This window comes from Sus scrofa, chromosome 3 (assembly GCF_054392235.1).
Source record: "Sus scrofa isolate SSC_HxYL_T2T_F1_AM1 chromosome 3, Sscrofa_HxYL_maternal_Yorkshire_Landrace_v2.0, whole genome shotgun sequence".
Taxonomy (NCBI): Eukaryota; Metazoa; Chordata; class Mammalia; order Artiodactyla; family Suidae; genus Sus; species Sus scrofa.
Window position 1 is genome coordinate 68,298,243 of NC_139385.1, and position 21,645 is coordinate 68,319,887.

Genomic DNA, 21,645 nt, shown 5'->3' on the forward strand with positions numbered 1-21,645 from the left:
AGACACAGAAACAACCTAAATGTCCATGGACGGATGAATGGATTAAGATGTGGTATATATACACCATGGAATACTACTCAGCCACAAAAAAAGCACAAAATAATGGCATTTGCAGCAACATGGGTGGAACTAGAGACTCTCTTACTCAGTGAAGTAACTCAGATAAATACCGTAAGATACCACTTATATCTGGAATCTTAATATACGGTACAAATGAACATTTCCACAGCAAAGAAACTCATGGACTCAAAAGAATAGACTTGTGATTGCCAAGGGGAAGGGGGAGAAGGAGGGAGTGGGACGGACTGGGAGTCTCAGGTTAATAAATACAAACTATTGCATTTGGACTGGCTAAGCAATGAGATCCTGCTGTGTAGCACAAGGAACTATATCCAGTCACTTGTAGTGGAATATGATGGAGGATACTGTGAGAAAAAGAATATGACTGGGTCTCTTTGCTGTACAGGAAATTGACAGAACACTATAATTATGATAGAAAAAACAAAATTCATAAAATTATTTTAAAAATAACATGCAAAACTAAAAGGATCACTCTTTTTTTGGTTGTTGTTGTTGTTAAAGATGTCCATTTTGAGTTAACAGTTTGTTTTACATATGGATATACAGTCATTACGATACTTTTGGTTAAAAGACTCTTTTCTCATTGAAATACCACTGCAATTTTTCAAGATTCAGTTGACGTTGTATATGTGGGTCTGTGTTTCTGGATTTCCCATTATGTTCTAATATGTATCTAACAGATATCTAATATGTCCACCCTTTGTCCAGTACCACACTGTCTTGATTTCAGTGGCTTTTTAGTAATTCCTGCAGTCAAGTAGTGTGAGCTTCAATTCTGTTTTTCTTTTTCAGAGTTACCCTGCTCTTCTTATTCCCTTTTCTTGACATCTAAATTTTAGAATCAGTTTGTCAATTTCTTTTTAAAAATTCTTGCTAAGATTTTTATAAGAATATTTTGAGTTAATCTTAAACATATAAAAAAATAAGTATACATAATCTCCTTATATACATCACTGAGTTTCTCTTAATGCTAGCTTCTTATATAATCATAATTATCAAAATCAGGAAATTAACATTGGTATAACACAGTTAACTAAAAAGCTTAAATGAGTTTCATCAGTTTTCTATCAGTGTACTTTTCCTGTTCTAGGATCTAATTTCACATTGTGTTTAGTTGCATTTAGTTTCTCCTTAGGCTGAAATTTTTATTGCAGTTGCATTGGATATATAACTCAATTTGGGATAATTAACATCTTAATATTATCTTCTAATCTCTGAGCATAGTCTGTCTCTTCATTTTTTAAAATCTTATTACTTTAAGCAGTGTTTTGTCATTTCCTATTCACAGAACATGCACATTATTAGACTGATATTTGTGTGTGTGTGTGTTATTATAAATACTCTTTTAAACACTAGAATTTCAGTGTTCATTGCTAGGATAAGGAAATGGAATTGATCATTATATGGTGACCTAGATTCCTGCAACTTTGTGAAACTCTTTTATTAATTTTATGAGAATTTTTTAAGATTATTTTTGGAACTTTTTATATAGGCAGCCATGTTGTCTATGAATAAAAACAGATCTTTCTTCTTTTCTGTGTGTGCTTTCCATTTCTTTTTCTTGTCTCACTGTACTAGCAAGTACTTCCAGTACAATGTTGGGTAGCCATCATGCAAGAGGACATCCTTTCCTTGTCCGAAATTGAGGGGTAGGGGGAGCAATCATGCATTTCCCATTAAATCTAGTATCTGGAGGTCTTTTGTTGGTGCTCTTTATCAGATTGAGAAAGTGCTCTTCTATTGACCTAGTTTACTGAGGTTTTTAATCATGAATGGATATTGAATTTTGTCAAATTATTTTATGCACCTGTTGAACATATTTCCTTAGTAAGTTGATAATATCAGTTGCATCAGTTTGAGTTTTGAATGTTGAACTAGACTTTCATGGTCATGATAAAAAACACTTGATTGCAAATATGTTATCTTTCTATGTGTTGGCTAGATTCAGTTCGCCAATACTTTGTAGATGATTGCATGTGTGCATCCATGAGGCATATTGGCGTATAGTTTTCTTTTCTTGTTGCATCTTTGTCTGGTCTTGGTGTAAGGGTAATACTGGACTCATAAAATGATGTGGGAAATGTCTTCTTCCCTATGCGGGAAAGTTAATGTAGAGGTAAGTGTTATATGACGGTTGGTAGAAAATTCTACCATTCTACTGATAAAACTATCTGGGCTTGGACTTTTCCTTGTGGAAAGGTTTTCAACTACAAATTAAATTTCTTTAATGGGTTTTCTTTAATGGGTTTAAGATTATTCTGGCTATTTTGTTTCAAACAAGCTTTAGTAGATTGTGTTTTTCAAAGAATGTGTACATTTCTTCTAGTTATTAAATTTAGGGGCATACAGTTGTTTGTAATAGTCCTTTATTATTCTTCTTATATGTAAAGAGTATATAATGATGTTCACATTTCAACTTTTTATATTTTTACTTTTCTCCTTCTTACTTTTGGTTGTTCTCTAGGGTTTTATCTACCTTTTTGGAGGATTAGCTTTTGGTTTTATTGATTTTTTGCTATTTTTCTGTTTTTTATTTCATTATCTTCAGCTCTTGTCTATTATATTCTTTCTTTTGCTTATTTTGGGTTTAATTTATTCTTTTTCTAGTTTCTCAGGGTGGACTGACCTGAGACATTTCTTTTCAAAGTAAGCATGCAGTACTGTAATTTTCCCTCCAACTATTGCTTTAGCTCAGCCAACAAATTTTGATATGTTGCATTTTCAGTTCCGGTTGATTCAGAATATTTTATAATTTCCTTTGTCACCACTTCTTTGATCAGTGGATTATTTTATTTTTTACTTTCTTAATAATAATTTTTATTTTTTCCATTATAGATGGTTTGAAGTGGATTACTTTAAAATGTGTTGTTTAGTTTCGCACTACCTTAGGGGTTATTGATTTTAGGCTCTAGAGTGGCCTCCGTCAACATTTGCGGCTTCCCGGGGTTCTATGCCCTCATGTTCTATAACACACTCAGTGTTTAGCAGTGTGTGAAAATTTTAGCAGGATTCATTTTACTGTCTTGTACATTAGTCTTATCTTCTTCCCATTCACCCTGCCCTGGGTGAGCCTGTACTCATGTTTCATCTCTTGAAAGTGCTTGTCTTTTGGGCTAGTTGATATCCAAACGCTGTGATGGGTTCCAGAAGAGTTTACAGTTTTGAAGATGACTCTTTTTGTTGTTGGTAATGCAAGAGAAATGCTCTTTCAGGCTTTCTACATCCTAAGGTGAAGGATGCCATGTATTTTAAGCAAAATTTGGGGAGCATTTTAGAAGTCTAGCCATAAAAGAGCAATGAGGGAGATTGATAACTTTATGCATTAAAATGTTTTAAGGCTTAACTGCAGACAGAACTGCATTTGCAGTCTCTCTAACTTCATGAAGCAGCCCTATTGTTTTGTTGTCACAAAATTTTAATTTGCTAACCACAGTGACATTCTCAATCTGCACGTGGTTAATAGGAGGGAGTTCCCACACATGTTATCACCACTCCCTTTTTTTTTTTTTAATTTTACTAGAGTGTAGTTGATTTTCAATGTTGTGCCAATTCCTACTGTATAGCATAGTGACCCAGTCATACATATATGTACATTCTTCTTTTCGTATTGTCTTCCATCATGGTCCACCCCAAGAGATTGGACATAGTTCCCTGTGCTGTACCGTAGGATCTTATTGCTTATCCATTCTAAATGTAATTGTTTGTCTCCCATCTTTTTTTTTTTTAATTACTCAATGAATTTTTTACATTTATAGTTGTACAATGATCATCACAATCCAATTTTATAGGATTTCCATCCCACAACCCCAGTGCATCCCCCCACCCCCAGACTGTCTCCTTTGGAGACCATAAGTTTTTCAAAGTCTGTGAGTCAGTATCTGTTCTGCAAAAAAGTTCAGTTTGTCCTTTTTTAAGATTCCATATAGCAGTGAAAGCATTTGATGTTGGTGTCTCATTGTATGGCTGACTTCACTTAGCATGATAGTTTTTAGGTCCATCCATGTTGCTAAAAATGCCGGTATTTTGTTCCTTTTTGTTGCTGAGTAATACTCCATTGTGTATATGTACCACATCTTCTGGATCCACTCCTCCATCGATGGACATTTAGGTTGTTTCCATGTCTTGGCTATTGTAAATAGTACTGCAATGAACCTCAGAGTACATGTGTCTTTGCGAGTCATGGTTTTCTCTGGATAGATGCCCAGAAGTGGGATTGCTGGATCAAATGGTAGTTCTGTTTAGTTTTCTGAGGAATCTCCATCCTGATTCCAGAGTGGTTGCACCAATTTACAATCCCACCAACAGTGTACTAGTGTTCCTTTTTCTCCACCCCCTCTTGAGCACTTATTGTTTGTAGACTTTTGGATGATGGCCATTCTGGCTGGTGTAAGGTGGTACCTCATAGTGGTTTTGATTTGCATTTCTCTAATAATGAGTGACATTGAACTTCTTTTCATGTGTCTTTTTACCATCTGTATGTCTTCTTTGGAGAATTGTCTGTTTAGATCTTCTCCCCATTCTTTGATGGGGTTGTTTGCTTTTTTGGTATGAAGCTGCAGAAGGTGTTTATAAATTTTGGAGATGAATCACTTGTCAGTCACTTCATTTGCAAAGATTTTCTCACATTCCATGTGTTTCTCCCTTCTTTTTTTAATGGAAGTCGCTGGCGCATTCTGTGCTTTGTGTGAATGGGTGACAGAGGGCAAGGGGTTGAGGTCGGACTTGTTTATTTATTGGAATAATGCAAGTGGCCACTTAGCAGTAGAATAGAACGTCTATGTAAGAGGCTCAGTGCAGCTCCTCCTTGAATTGTCTGATGGTGGACAAACCAGTAATTAAGCACTTCATTCCAACCTGGTGATCACTGAATGAACAGAATCCAAGGGAGCCACCTGTTGTACAGGGTTTTCAAATCATGACTGACAAAAAAATATGTGACATCCACTATGAAGATATATTTTTCCCCCATTGCAAAATAGTTAACTTAATTTAAAATTTAAGTCTTTGGAGGGGAAAGTGGGTCTATGGAAATGATTCTATGATATTTCAGAGAACTTTAGCTTTCTAATTGTAGGATCTGATTTTTTTTTTTTTTTTTTTTTTTTTTTGGTTAGTAATTTAATTACTGCTTTTCTTTTTCAGAAAATTCTTCCAGGAGGAAACACATCATTTGATGTAGTTTTTCTTGCAAGAGTAGTGGGAAATGTAGAAAATACTTTATTTATTAACACTTCTAATCATGGGGTATTCACTTACCAGGTAAGAACCAGGATTCAAACTTTTGTTTATTTTATAATATGCAGATAACTAACGCCTTCAGCCTATCATATGACAGCCTTTTAAAGACTCTTTTCAAAACCTCAGAGGATAAGAGAAAATATAAGAGTTTAGATTTAGAGCATTTTTCTATGTAAGCTGTGTGAATATCCCTATTCAAATCAGACCGAACAAATGATCTTAAAGCTACCGCTGAGTGTTAACGTAAGATTGGTTTTCAAAAGAACACAGTTACAGATATGGCTCGGATCCTGTGTTGCTCTGGATGTGGTGTAGCCCAGCAAGTTCCTAGCCTGGGAACTTTCAGGTGCGGCCCTAAAAAAAAAAAAAAAAAGACTAAATAAATAAATTCTTAGTGAATATCTTACCTTATAGCTTTTATGCTTTTGTTTTTGAACATTTCTTCTCCACTACCCAGAAAACATCATGTACTTTGGCAATGAGTGTCAGAGTAAACATTCCATGTCATATGCTTAGTTGTGGTGCGTAAGTCTTTAATGGTTGCTTAGTAGGCAGTATGAATGAATAACCTTTGAAGCCAGTATGGATGAATAACTTTGAAGTGCTGTACAGAGCACTTAGCACATACTCATGGAGTAAATAAAAAGACCACCATGAGAATATGAAGACCTTTGCCCGACAGAGCCCCCCACCCCCCCAGCTGACTTAGGTGGTTGTGGCCTGGGCAACCTGAGATTTAGGATCAGGTTGTTCCCCAGGTGTGCCTTCCAAGGCCAGCTGTCTTCACCTCTCCACCCTGGCCTTCCACCAGCTTTTTCTCATCAGTGCATCTTGAGTCTGTCTCTGCCCTCCATTGCCACTGCTCTCTCCCAGGCCATCCCCCTCTTGCCAGATGACACAGGAGCCTCCTAACCACCCTTCCTCCACAGCCCCTCTTTTAGTCCGTCATTCAAGCAGACCCACTCAGCTCCTCACGTCAGTGCTCGTTTTCCCATTTCTCTTAGAGCAAAATGTAAGCTTCTGACCAAGGCCTGCAGGCTCTAAGGCTCTGACTCCCATGCAGCTCTGCCGCCTCAGCCCATTTGCCCATGGCTCTCATCTTACCGCTTGTCTTCAGGCGAGCCAAACCCTGTGCTGCCTCCTGCCCTTTGCCTGTACCCTTCCCCTGCTGCTGAACGTACTCACACTGCTAACTCACTGTCTTCTTTCAGGGGACACCACCTCAGTCACATCTCCTGACTACCCTTGCTACAAGAGTATTTCCATCTTCACTCCAGCCGGTTCCTCTGTCTCACTTTTCTGTTTTTATAACATTTTATCATTGTCCAGCCTGTGCCTCATACAGACTGTTTTATAAGAGCAGACACATTCTCTGTCTCATTCACTGCTGAATAGTTCACGATTGTATGTTTATGCCTCATAGGCACTTAATAGGCACTTAATAAGCACTTGTCAGTTGAATGACTGGCTCACCCTGTTTAGTCAACCCTCATTCCTATGTAGGAATGACCTGGGTCTGGGCTTGATATTTAAGAGATTGTCAGGGACCTAGATCCATCTTCTAGATTGGACTAGGGAAATCTTTTTTCTTTCTCCTTTTCTTTTTAAGGCTGCACCTGCAGCATATGGAAGTGTCCATGCTAGGGGTCCAATTGGAGCTGCAGCTGCGAGCTTACACCACAGCCATGGCAACATTGTATCCGAGGCTGCAGCTCACGGCAACTCCAGATCCTTAACTCCGTGAGGCCAGGGATCAAACCTGCATCCTCACAGTCACTATGTGGGGTTCTTAACCTGTTGAGCCATAGCATGAACCCTGGGAATAGGGAAATCTTTTGATTCCCTATTTTCTTTTGTCTATCGCATGACCTCATGAAGGACTGCTATCATTTTAATTTCTAATGTATTATAAAAATCATTCCAAATGCATATGTATGTGCATATATATAAAATATATATATCAAATCAAAATAGGTAGCCAAACAAGTATAGAAACTACATGTGTATTCCTTTTAAAGGGAACTGTAAGATTTTTTTTCATAAATTGAACTTACAGTTTTTCTTGGATTAATCAGCTATAACTATAAAAATGTTATAAAATGATACAACTCAAATTGCATTTTTTTAAAACTTTGAAACAGGTATTTGGTGTTGGAGTTCCAAATCCATATCGATTGAGGCCATTCCTTGGGGCCAGAGTCCCTGTGAATAGCAGTTTCTCACCTATAATAAACATACACAATCCTCACAGTGAGCCTCTACAGGTGAGTTTATGCTGATGATTTTGAGTGTTTTTCAACTTGGGTGGAAATTAATGCTTAGTATAAAACCTCAGCTTATTATAGTTTCCAAGACTATTTAAAATAATGGGGTTGTATATGGTACTAAGGAGGGATAGTTTTTAATGAAACTTGTAGCAGGAATTTTGAGTTGTGTCAATCCAGATGCTGAATTTTTGGAACCATTTTTTTAAAATGACTATAGCTTCTCTGGTGTTAGTTTTAGGCAGAAGTTTAACTTTTAACAGTTTTCAGCTTCACAGCTTTTCCACATACTGTGGAAAACCATGGAGCTTTGGCCACTAAATTGGTTTTTGTCCTCCTGGAACCCCCTGGTAGAAATATTTGTAAATAGTGAGGGGGAAAACAAGAACCAGACACGCTTTTCAGAGCTGGAGTTGTGACACACTTAGGAATTATATGCTAAGGTAACAAGAAAGGTTTCACCCCAGAACTTGGCTGACAACAGCTACCAATAAAAATATTCTGCCCCAGTGTTGATTATTTGTAGTTGGATATCTTCATATTGGGAGAGGGAAATGCTCCTGTGTCCTGCTTTTGCACCTGAAAAAAGTCTGCGCTCCATCACCAGTCTGTCATTTCTGTCCTCTCACTGCTTTAGGTAATGGTGTACTTTTCCCTTCTCTGGGTCACTTCTTACAAATCCATATGGAAGCCTCATAAATTCTTGCTGCTTTCTCTTCTTGGCCATTTTCAGTTGGGAGATAGAAACCGTCGTCTTATCCTTCCAAGCATTGCTGCGGGCATTGCCCCCACTGCGGTTATAGCCCAGTGTCACAAGGGCCATGTGCTGGGGGCACTGACAGTCCTGCTTCCGGCTAAGGAGGATGAACATTACACACTCAGTCTAGAGTTACTGAAGTAGCCTTACAGTCTAGCCTTTGGAGTTTGTCAAGCTGTCATCTGGAACAATCTTCTCTAAATTCAATATTGATTTTTTTGTCTTTTGTCCATCTAATATTTTTCCAGTTACAACATTTCATTTCATGATTTACCACAATGTACTTCTCATCAGCATACAGCAGAGCAAAAGTTGCCCTCCTAGAACCAATAGATTGGAGTTCCCATCGTGTCTCAATGGTTAATGAACCCAATTAGCATCCATGAGGACAAGGGTTCAGTCCCTCGCTTCACTCAATGGGTTAAGGATCCGGCGTTGCCGTGAGCTCTGGTGTAGGTCGCAGACTCAGTTCAGATCTCAAGTTGCTGCAACTGTGGTGTAGGTTGGCAGATTACAGCCAACCTACAAGCCAACCGACAGCTCCAATTCGACCCCTAGTCTGGGAACCTCCATATGCCTCGGGTGCGGCCCTAAAAAGGCAAAAGACAAAAAAAAAAAAAAAGAACCAATTTATTGTTTCTCTGGAAGACATTTTTTTTTCCCTAAGGGAAAATCCAAGTGGGCTTTTTTTATATTTGAGGTATAATTGGTCTAAAAAATTATATTAGTTTCAGATATACAATGTAGTGATATAATATTTATATATATCACAAAATGGTCACCACAGTAAGTGTGGTTAGCAACTGTTATAATACACATTTTTTAAAAAATTTCTAATGATGAGAACTTTTAAGATCTACTCTTTCAGCAACTTTCAAATATGCGCTATAGTATTACCTATAGTCGCTGTCCTTTCGTATTCATGTGACTTAATCGATTTTATAACTGGAAGGTTGTATGGAAGGCACTCTTAACTTGATAGTCCTGTAGTATGTTATGCTGTGTCACTGTCCTTAAATTTTTTTTTTTGTCTTTCTGCTGTTTCTTGGGCTGCTCCCGCAGCATATGGAGGTTCCCAGGCCAGGGGTCGAATCAGGACTGTAGCCACCGGCCTATGCCACAGCCACAGCCACAGCAACACCAGATCCGAGCCACGCCTGCAACCTACACCACAGCTCATGGCAACGCCGGATCGTTAACCCACTGAGCAAGGGCAGGGATCGAACCCGCAACCTCATGGTTCCTAGTCGGATTCGTCAACCACTGCGCCACAACAGGAACTCCACATTGTCCTTAAATTTAAGAAAATATTATAAAGCACAAACTTGTATCTGATTTGTTCATTGTACAATATACGTGAGTATGTTCTCACTGGAAAAAAAATGTTAACCATTCAGACATGTATGAAGCAAAAGTCCCCTTGGACTTCATCCCTTCCAACCCAGTGCTGTCCAGCAGAACTTCCCATGATAATGGAAGAGTTCTGGATCTGCTCTGTCCAGGACAGTGGCCACTACCAAAGGTGCCTATCGAACATTGGAGCTTGGGGCTGGGGTGGATGAGGAACTGAATGTTTAATTTTATATTATTTCAATTAAGTTTAAATAGCCACATGTAACTGGTAACTGTTGTATTGACACAGCTCCAGCCCCAAAAGTTTCCTCATGGATGCTCCTCGTGTGACCTCAGGGTGTTACCTGAGACCTTTTTTCTGTGCACCTGTTTGCAGACATGTGGACACACAAAAGTTAACATTCTCTATGGGAATTTTTGTACATAAATTATATTTTGTATGTATCATCCGTTTCCTTATTATCCTAAACTTGATTAAATTAGGGTAATTAGCACTGACCTAAAAATCAGTTGTTCCTAGTTTTAGTGTAGTCTTTCTTTTGATTTTATAATTTAGCCTCTATCTGTCCCCTCTTCCTTATTCCTTTCCTTGTTATCAGTAGTCTACCTTTCAAGCTTCTGTTTCCAAACATTGTTAGGCTTGTTTTTCTAATACCTTGGAAGATTAAATGAAATAATATGTGATGTTCTCTGGTTTTTTTCAGAAAAAAGTTCTACTCTCACCCCATCAGTTAAAATGTATTAATAGAGTCAGTACTTAAGGGAACACTTAATACATGGAAGGCAAGTAATAATACTCAGAGGACATCGTAGCTCTTTAGTCTTTGCTAGATGCATTACTGTAACATCAACACACAGCAAAAACAAAAACCTTTAAGCATATACTAAGTACTGCTGTTTTCCCTGCTTTGTCCTTTTTTATGTACTCCTGGAGGATTTTGTGAAACAAGTAAAGGTTTTCTACTCATTCTCACGCTTCACCCCAAATGTGCATTTAATTAAATAATATTCTTCTCTTTTAAGAGATAGGATGGCTTTAAAGAAAAGTTTCCAGCCATGTGTCCTTCTATTCCTTAGTATTTACCCAGGAGAAAGGAAAGCTGATGTCCACGCAAAGACTTACACAATGCAGTGTTCATAACAGCCTTATCTATAATGACCAAAAACTGCAAACATTCCGCATATCCATCAGCAAGTGAATGGATCAAAAATTGTGGCATATCCATAAAATCAGAAAGAAATGAACTATTAGTCCATAAACCAACATGATGGATCTCAAGATAATTACACTGAATAAAATCAGCCAGACCCAGGAGTACATGCTGTATGACTCCATTTATATAAAACTCTAGAAAATACGAACCAATCCATAGTGGCTGAAAGCAGTTCAGTGGTCACCTGGGGGTGAAGCGGGAGAGGGGGACAGATGGATTTGCAAAGGGCACAAGGAAATTTGAGAGCTAAAGGGTTTATTTAATGTTGTAATTGCAGTGGTAGCTTCACACCTGTATTCATGTCAGAATCCATCAAGTTGTACACTTTAAATATGTGTAGTTTATTGCATGTGAATTATACCTCAGTAAAACTGTTTTACAAAATCATGGGTGTAGTTACAAGCCACAGTGGTATTAACAGTCCCTGTGAATTTCCCACCAGAAAACCCCTGATATTTTCATACTGCCTTGATATTGTTGCATATATCTAAGAATAATGGGCTCTTCACTGTGTCATAATTACAGTAGTTGTTAGATCCACTGCTAGATCTTGTTATAAATCTGTGACTAAAGAAGCACTTTTGTTACTATAACATAACATTTGTATTTCTAAAATTTTACAATTTCCTTAAGCTACTTCCTTCAGAAAAAAATAAATGTCCTGTGGATGGATTTTCTAAAATCCAATCTCTCAAACAGCTACACTGTTTCTGAGTTCAGTATTTCAGAGTGACCTTGTTTTAATTGCTTGCACATGTGGGCACCACCTCTGGTGGTGTGATAAAACACTTACCTGCATTTATACCTGTAAACGGTTCTAAATTTTTTTCTGATAAACAGAGCATCAGACACTTCTATATAACAACAAATTGCTTGCATTTAGAATGTGATTTTGCCTTAACTATCATGTGCTCCTTTGTCTCAGGTTGTAGAAATGTACTCAAGTGGAGGAGACCTTCACCTCGAACTTCCCACGGGTCAGCAGGGAGGCACTAGGAAGCTATGGGTGAGTGCTGGCATGGTCCCTTCTTGTGGGGGCCCAATGAGACCAGGTGTTTTCTTAAAGACACCAGAAATGCTTACCTCCTCATCACTCGAAGAAATATGGGCGACCTTACCTTAATTAGTGTCTTAATGTTAAATTCCTAACAACTGTATTTGAAAATTGGATGAGAGTGAGAGAAAAGTGGAATAATAATAAACAAAAGAGGTGGAAGCTTTAACCCACTGTGTGGAAAGGAAGAGGTTTTAACTATTCTTTCTCAGAATAATATTGGTGATTATAATATGCTTTACACTAAGTTTGGGGGGAAAAAAGAACGCATGAGAAAGACCCATTATATTTTCAAAGGTAGAGAATTGAATGTTCATACATATTATTAATGGAGGAGATGCTTTCTGCAGAGGGAGCATAGTCAGGCGCTCATGATGACTTAGAAACTTGAAGTTCTTAAATGATTGGTATTCACACTAAGTGCTGTTGGATCTTTAACAGCAGTTTGTATCTGTGGTTAGAGAACCACTTGTTTGTGGAGAATACTAGCAAGTATCAACCAGATTAATGAATTTGTAGCAACTACCTTCTTTACAAAGGTTCCTGCAGTAGGATGGTGTTTTGTTTTGTTTTAAATGTCATCTCAGTTTTAATCCAAGAGGGGAAAGGCATAGAAAAATGTAGTTCTGGTACCGAGGTCACTGAAATCACTGCTCATTCGAAATCAAGACACATGGACTTGACCACTGTGAATAAATTCCAAAAATCAAAATCTCTTTGTTAATTGCTCTGTTAAACCCATGTAGCCTCTTGATTCTGTTATCTGACCAATCTCAACCAGTGAAGGGATGTGGAGGGGACATTTTTAGGATGTTGACTTGAACATTTAGAAACAAATTTGTCAATGACTAGGTTAACTCCAAAGATATAGAAACACTGTAGCAGGCAGAAATACGTAATAAACGGTCTTTTTATATCCTTTCACAAAAATGTTTTACCTTGAAATTACGATATTATTTGAAAAGCCTTTGGGAGAAATAGCATATAAAACAGTGCTTCTTAGAGTTAACTATAAGCTATTAAAATTGCTTTATAATTCTAGATATAAGAACCAAGAATTTACTATGAAATATAATTAGATTCTAGTAAACATAAAATAAGTCAGATTTCTAATTAGTTAAGAACTGTAATGAATGGTAGCAGACATGGCAAATTGCTTTAATATTCCTAGAAGCTACAAAAAAAGATAGAGTGATTCTTGCTTCTACAAATCTAGAGTGAGAAAAAAGTCAGTTGTCCTTGACCTCAGCCCCAGCCCATTTCGGTATATATGAGAAAACCCCAGAGACCAAGTTAGCTCCTCGAGATGGGGAATAGATGGTCCATCCCTAGTGGCCCCCAAAGGGTTCCAGTCACCTCTTTCTGACTTTGAGACTAAAAAGAGAGTATAGGTAAGTAAAGACCAGTAATTTCTAAAACACAGGGATTTCCTAAAATACTCCAGAAGGTGTGTACAGAGAAATTCTGGTGGTCTCAAGGAAGCCAGATTGTTCAAAAACCAAGAAAAGGATTATACCTCAAAAAATCATTTTTCCGGAGTTCCCACTATGGCTCAGCATTAACAAACCCAGCTAGTATCCATGAGGATGTGGGTTCAGTCCCTGGCCTGGCTCAGTGGGTTAAGGATCCAGCATTGCCATGAGCTATATAGTGCAGGCCGGCAGTTGCAACTCCAAATCGACCCCTAGCCTGGGAACTTCCATATGCTGCAGGTGTGGCCCTAAAAAGCAAAAAAAAAAAAAAAAAATTTCCCCCAATGAGTCTTCTTTCTAGCATATGTGCAAGTGTTCTCTCATCACAGGCCTCAAAAGTATGCTATCTTACATGCCTTACTGAATGCAGATGATGAACTGTGGATTTGCTTGGAAAGCTTTGTTATGTTAGGTTAAAACCTAAAAAATTTCCTTTTATCTTTTTTTTGTTTGTTTGTTTGTTTGTCTTTTTGTCTTTTCTAGGCCCGCACCCAAGGCATATGGAGGTTCCCATGCTAGGGGTCCAGTTGGAGCTGTAGATCTGAGCCGCATCTGTGACCTACACCATAGCTCACAGCACCGCTGGATCCTCAACCCACTGAGCCAGGCCAGGGGAACTCGACACCTCATAATTCCTAGTCGGATTTGTTAACCACTGACCCACGCCAGGAACTCCCAAATTTCCTTTTAAAATGAAAGGAGGGTGGGGTCTAAGCTCTCTTGGTTCTCATTTAAAGAGAATCCTGTAAACTTCTGGAAAAGCAGTTTCCCTCTGATAGTGATGTTTCTGTTGTTTCAAGACTAGATAATATACCCAAGCATCACCAATATAGCAAAGTAATTTTTGTAGGTTAACTCTACATTTTAATGATGATTTTTGCAACTAACAGTTTGTTTTCATATAATTTTATTTATTTCATTTTGCTCACATTATGTACCATTCTTCATTTTAAAGTAGACGTGTTTTTAACATTTAACATTCTTCAAAATTAGACTGCGTTATAATCAGCGGAATAAATATATTTGTTTAATCAGTAATGTATTTTTTGTTAGTAGGTATATAAAATAAGAATGCATCTTTTGGGGAGTTCCCATAGTGGCACATCAGAAATGAACCTGACTAGGAACCATGAGGTTGCAGGTTACATCCCTGCCCTCACTCAATGAATTAAGGATCTGGCATTGTCATGAGCTGTGGTGTAGGTCACAGACACAGCTTGGATCCTGCGTTGCTGTGGCTCTGGTGTAGGCCAACAGCTACGGCTCTAATTAGACCCCTAGCCCAGAACCTCCATACACTGCCAGTGTGGCCCTAAAAAGGATTAAAAAAAACCACACACACACACACAAAGAATGCATCTCTTGGGTGATGTCATCTTATTCAATAAGCTGTGGTGGTTTTGCTACATTATGGTCTGTTAACTTGCCAGGAAATTCCTCCTTATGAAACCAAGGGAGTGATGAGAGCTAGTTTTTCATCTCGAGAAGCAGATAATCACACAGCCTTCATAAGGATAAAGACCAATGCTTCAGACAGCACAGAGTTTATCATTCTTCCTGTTGAGGTGGAAGTTACAACAGGTTAGTGAAAAACTAAAGGAGCTGCAAGTCTCTTTTGCTTTCAGTGCATCTTACTCTGGTAAAGTGAAAGATAATTGTTTGCTTTTCTTTTTTCCAAGCTCCCGGAATTTATTCCTCAACTGAAATGTTAGATTTTGGTACACTGCGAACACAAGGTAAAAAAAAGAAAGTTTCTTTATAGGTCTTTAAAAAAAAAACAACACCCTGTGTTCAGTACTGAATGGCTCTCCTATGTAATTAGTTCACCTTGGAAGTTATTTCTCAGTGGTGGATTATATAATCTTATAGAAATCTACTTTGGGGGCTCAGAGCCAGTACAGGTTTCTCCCCCGTTCCTCTGAGGGACATTATTGCTTACCAGATAGGAAAGCAGCATTGCAGATAACTTAGGTCAAGTCTTCTAAATGGAAGATCAAGGCAGAAAGTAGAGTCTTAGTTTCTTAATCCAGTTTCTCAACTATTTAGTTATGCTGGATCTTCTTATAACATGAAGGAAGTAAAAAGATTTACTTCCGGATTTTTATTCAGATATGGATTATTCAGTTGCTTTATCATGACATAATGTTAGAAATTGGTCCCAGATGGTCACAGAATGAATTCAAATTCTAAAACTGAAAATAACCTAAAGGACTTACTAAGAAAAAAGTAAGGGTACATGTAATTTGGCATTTCCTTGGGCCGTATGTAATTAAAATTTGGTGTTTAGGATCGAAGTCCCATTTTTGAAAGTTAGATTTGATTTTAATGTGATTATTTCATATTTTACTTTACTAAATTGTTTTATTGTACGTTGCTGGAATACTAAAAGATGAGTGATAATGTCAGTATCACTAAAAAATTTTGTTTTTTGGTCTGGTTGTTTAGAAGGGGCAGTTTTTACAATACTCACTGGCCTTAAGAATAAGGCAATTTTTGTCTAGTGTTTCTTTTTATAAATGTGATTGTTATTCTAGTTCACATTTTAAGATATATTCAATATGATATCTATTAAGAGAAAGATTTTGACTTACTATTAAAGCATACCATTTTAACAATTTCTTTTCCTCAATTTTATCAGATCTACCAAAAGTTTTAAATCTTCATTTATTAAACTCGGGAACAAAAGATGTACCAATAACAGTAAGTTTTTACTTATTTCTTCCTAACTTCTATATTCTTTGTCTTTAAACTTGTGACAAAGTTTAAAATAATTAAACTCTAGCTCTAAAGGAATTCGGTTTTGTAGTGACCTGGTGACACTTTGGTTCAAAGTGTAATATAAGAAACCTGTTCTGCCTCTCTAGTCACCAGCCTTTAAGGTTGAGAAGGGCATGTGGTCTTCTCCAAGGTAAGTTTGAACCAAAGTTCATGAGGTTCCTGTTTAGCAGAAGCGTATAAGGGGCAGAAGCATATAAGAGCACATAAGGATTCTGATAAATCCTGGGATCTGTGTGCCATGTGCCAAGAAAAACAGGTTGTAAGGATTCCATCTGGTTTGGTTGTTAGACTTAATGTTTGGTTAAATAAGGAGAGAGAAGAAAAGATTCAGATGAGTTGGGAAGAGAAGTCACAAAGCTAGAACTGCGGTAGGTAGTGGTAGTGCTGTTAACATTTGTCACAAATACCCCTTCTGACTGGCAGCTGCCGTGGTCACCCTGGACAGCACACTGTGAACTAGAGGTCTCTCTTTCCCTTACACATATACACAGAACCAGTGACTGGGATGCCTTTTACATGGTTTGGGGGGTGGGGTGGGGGGACAGGGCTATCCGGATTTTGCTTTACCAACCACAGCCCCACCTCAAGGTGAGGTGATCCACACATTACATAGAGAATAATGAACAAGGAAGGCATTATATTTTTATTATGACCCATGCTGATGTCGGAAAGCTAAATTCAGAGAAATCTGATAAAATAAGATAGGCTATGAGACTTAAGAGACTGCTCTTCATCCCTGACCAAACCTAGTGTTTGTTTACCTCCAGCTGGTGGAGTAGAGACCAAAGAGAAGAGCGTATACAAACCCTGAATAATGGGAGGGACGGTCATCTCAGGAACCACATTTCAGTTCACAGTGACCTTGCTCACTAGCTAGCAGGGTCATAGTCTAAGCAGTGTCCTGACATATGACCTAGTATATCTTTCTGCTAGGGAGAAGCATTAAGGCTGGTTATGGGAATGGAGTCTGGTAAAAAGCTCTCCCCAATGCACAGTGGAGCTGAAACTGCCCCCACCTGAGGTTCCTAGCACCCTAGTAATAGGCCAGCTGAGAGAGATCTGCCTTTCAGTTGCCTGAATCTGGTGGGATCCACACCCCTGCTCCTCCAGGCATTGTCAAGGGTGAAGGACCCTTCCACAGATGACAAGGAACAGTTCCTTTGACCTAGCCACCCTGGTGCCATATTTTTCTTAAAAAAGAAAAAAAAAAAAATACGTAATGCAGACTGTTTCTACTACATTGAGGGGTTAGTGATTGGGGGTCTTTAATCTGCATTGAAATTTTCATCAGTCTATAAAAAAAGGACCAAAATAAGAGCAATATAAGTGTTTATAAAAATTTGAGTGTGTGTATGTTAGCATAATTAACAAAGTCATGAATGTATTTCTGTATCTTCCTGAGCCAGTTTCAGTAGCTTATGAGTTTCTAGGAAGTTTTTCATTTCATCTAACTTGCCTAATTTGTTGATATACCATTGCTCAAAGTATGTGTTGTAAAAAGTCACTGTATGGAGTTCCTGTCGTGGCACAGAGGAAACGAATCCAACTAGGAACCATGAGGTTGCAGGTTTGATCCCTGGCCTCGCTCAGTGGGTTAAGGATCCGGCATTGCCGTGAGCTGTGGTGTACGTCGCAGATGTAGCTTGGATCTGGCCCTTGTTGCTGTGGCTGTGGTGTAGGCCAGCGACAACAGCTCTGATTAGACCCCTAGCCTGGGAACCTCCATATGCTGCGGGTGTGGCCTTAAAAGACAAAAGACAAAAAAAAAAAAAAAGAAAAGAAAAGAAAGTCACCATAGCTGCATTGTGGTGAATGAACTGCAGAAAGTTTAAAATCTCTTGTAGTGGTCTGCCTGGGAGGTGATGGTAGCTTGGACCTCTCGCCTTATCAGCCATGGGAACTGAGTTTTAAAAGAGCTTCCTAAGGTTTTCCCTGTGTTTTTCTGCATCATATGCCAGACTTAGAGACTGGTGCATTTTTAGAAGGGTCCCTAATTCCCTCCATTTCACAAATTTATAGCATTTTAGGATGGGCTCAGCAGTACTAGTGGCTGAAAAGTCTTTTTTAAATTTCCCTTCATGGAATTCAGCTTTCAAGATATAAGACTACCAAACCAAGCAGTTCCAAATATAATTTCCCCACTTGTCAATGGGCAGGATGCCCAGGTTCAGGCCTTCCTGCCATTGATTGACTATAATGCAACTTTGAGAATATGGTTTTCCTCAACATTTACAAAACATTAATGCTGTACAAATAAGGGAATGAGTTTGCTTGAGATGTTTTAAGAGTCACCTTTGTGTGAAGTTTCCTTGTTAATGAATAAGAATCACAAATGTATTTAATTAATTTTACCACTATCAACTTGATAAGCACCTTAGTGAATTTGTGCACCTGTTGTTAAAAGTTTATTTGCTCTATATGAAAAGGTTATTTTCCTTGCTTGCTTAAATTAAACTTTTGCCTAAATAAGTTTTAGAATGTCCTGGGCCTTGAGTCTCACTTGAGAGTTCCTGAGCATTAGTTGGGTATGCATGTCGTGAGAAAGGATGGAACTATATTTAGAGCTTGTGCAAGCTGCCTTTCCTGGGAATCTTGCCATATATTTTCCCCTTCTTGATTATCTAAGTAAGCAACAGTTAGTGACTGATATTAAAACAGATTGTTAGTATAAATATACTTACAAGTTAATCGTTATTTATTTTTCATTTGAAGCCATCAGAAGGAGCCAACGTTTTGTTTTGTTTTGCTTTGTTTTTGTTTCCTTGGAAAACAGGTTTTAACTGATTGAGGGATTTTTTTTTTTCTAAATGGTAATAATTCAACAGTTCAGACCATTTGTATAAAATATGAGCCAATTGAATATTTTTTTTACTACTAGTGTGACATGTTTTAAGGTAATAACTTTATATTATAATAAATTAAATATAATAAATAAAAATATAAAATATTTTTCCTCTGGTAAGGAAAATCTTCAAGTATGTTTCATGTGAGAGGAACTTTTTTTTTATCAACTATTTATTCTAAATTCTTACTACTTAACAGTGACTATGTGGTAATAAGTACCATCACTTAGCTGTTTCTGCCATGGTGTTATGCCCTTTAAAAGTATTGTGCTTGTGAAATTCACACTCTGGTGCAGCCGGTTAAGAATCTGGCATTGCCATAGCTGTGGTGTAGGTCACAGCTGTGGCTTGGATTCAGTTCCAGACCCATGAATTCCATATATCATGGATGTGGCCATTTAAAAAAAAAAAAAAAAAAAAAAAGTGTGCTTGTTACTGATTAACCACCACTTTAATCATGTTTGAAAATAATCCAGGTTCCATTGCTGCTGTGTCATAATCAACAGAACAAGTGAAAGAATTAGGAACTATGGCTCTCCTCTGTAAACAGAGCTTTTTATGATCATCTCTAACAAATCTTGACCTCAAGATAATGTGGCGTATTCAAAAAAACAGCAAAATTAATCAAAATCACAAAAATATTTTAGATAGATGGAAACTTAGAAAATATCTAATCCAATCCCCTAGGATTTTATGGAAGGGAAAAAGTAAGGTCCCTTAAAGTAAACGGGCAGTTTACTCAAACTCACACTTCTGGTTAAATAGTTAACATCCTTTTGTTGCATAAACTGATCACCATGGGTTGTCACATATACTTCTATAGTACTTTCCTTCGGGAAATGTGTTAGTATGTGGAGTTCCCCTCGTGGCTCGGTAGTCAACGAACCCAGCTAGGAATGATGAGATTGTGGGTTCGATCCCTGGCCTTGATCAGGGGGTTAAGGATCCAGCGTTGCCGTGAGCTGAGGTGTAGGTCGCAGACTCAGCTCAGATCCGGCATTGCTGTGGCTGTGGTGTAGGCCAGTAGCTACAGCTCTAATTGGACCCCTAGCCTGGGAATCTCCATATGCCACAGATGCAGCCCTTTAAAAAAAAAAAAGGAAAAAAAAAAAGTATTAGTAGAGTAGTATAGTATAGTGAATTCAAATGAACCTTTCTCCAGTTTGTAGTTTCTCTTATAGTCAGACTGCTTTGTCTTAATTGTTAAAAATACAAACACACACACACCCACATATGCACATGTACATACATACGTACCTACATACCCATCAAGGAATAGAGATTGGTACTTTAAATGATTGCTAATAACAGCAAGCTTATTGATAGTAAATATGTGGATGGAACCAGTCAATCCCCAGCCCCAGTTAGAGCTTCAAAGCAAATGAGTTCTCAAAGGAAGAGGAGTTCCTGTTGTGGCATAGCAGAAATGAATCCAACTAGGAACCATGAGGTTGTGGGTTCAATCCCTGTCCTCACTCAGTTTATTAAAGCTCCGGCATTGCTTTGAGCTGTGGTGTAGGTTGCAGACACAGCTTGGATCTGGTGTGGGTGGCGTAGGCTGGCAGCAACAGCTCCAATTAGACCCCTGGCCTAGGAACCTCCATATGCTGTGGGTGTGGCCCTAAAAAGACAAAAAAAGACAAAAAAAAAGAAGAGAAAGATAGATAAGAGTTAAAATGCTAAGAGAGCCAGAAGCCCAGAAGTAAGGCCATTAAGATCTCCAGCACAGGCCCTCCCTGCCTGCACCTTGAGGAGCTGGGCTGCACCTTGCAAAGTTCCCTGTGATTGCAGACAATGCAAGGGACAGTTTTTCCTCATGCTTTTCCGAGGTGCTTCTTGGGCCTTCAAAGGACCATCCTTTGTTCTCTTGAGGCAGAAACCACCTTTATAAATGAGCAGAAAAATGGGTGGGGAACAGCTGGGGTGGAACTTGGTGGCTCTAGGAGCCCTGACAGCACAGTCTTAGCAGGCTTGCCTGATGAGAGTGCCTTTCTGTGGGACATGTCAGGCTTCGGCAAGTTTAAAAAGCCACTGGAAATTCAGCAAAAACCCCAGAAGCATTTGGAAACCAAAGCAAGATTCAAGTTGAATTCTAAGGGAAGATTTTTTTGATCAAGATTCGTGTGCAATGGAGTTCCTATTGTAGCCCAGCAGGTTAAGAACCTGACAGTGTCTGTTAGGATGTGGGTTCAATCCCTAGCCTCACTCAGTGGGTTAAGGGTCCAGTGTTGCCTCGGGTTATGGCATTAGGTCATAGATAGATCTCATCTGGCATTGACGTGGTGGTGATGTAGGCTGGCAGCTGCAGCTTTGATTCCACCTTTGGCCTGGGAACTTCCCTATGCCAGAGGTGTGGCCATAAGAAGAGAGGAAAAAAAAGAAATAGGATCTGCAAAACTGCCTTGGCAAAGGGACACCAGCTCCCAAATAAGCGCATTCTTCATCTTCATATAGTCAGGATGTTACATTTAGTGTTTAAATTTCTGTAAGAGGGGCCCTATCATAAATCTTCATGTCACTTTCCCTTATAGGTGAACTAGGGGTCCATGTAGATAATAAATACTCTTTTCCTATTTTATGTATGCATACCT

The 21,645-nt window shown here is 38.4% G+C and overlaps 1 protein-coding gene across 8 annotated transcripts in view; it reads left to right on the forward strand.

Moving 5' to 3' along the window:
• Positions 1 to 21,645, forward strand: part of TMEM131 (transmembrane protein 131) — a 192,948-nt gene that overhangs the window by 113,422 nt on the left and 57,881 nt on the right. For all 8 annotated transcript variants that reach the window (XM_021087244.2, XM_021087245.2, XM_021087246.2 and 5 more), the window contains exons 6-11: positions 5,224 to 5,340; positions 7,461 to 7,583; positions 11,833 to 11,913; positions 14,864 to 15,014; positions 15,113 to 15,169; positions 16,072 to 16,133. In XM_021087244.2, coding sequence (XP_020942903.2) covers positions 5,224 to 5,340; positions 7,461 to 7,583; positions 11,833 to 11,913; positions 14,864 to 15,014; positions 15,113 to 15,169; positions 16,072 to 16,133 — 591 coding nt within the window. The remainder of the gene's footprint in view (positions 1 to 5,223; positions 5,341 to 7,460; positions 7,584 to 11,832; positions 11,914 to 14,863; positions 15,015 to 15,112; positions 15,170 to 16,071; positions 16,134 to 21,645) is intronic.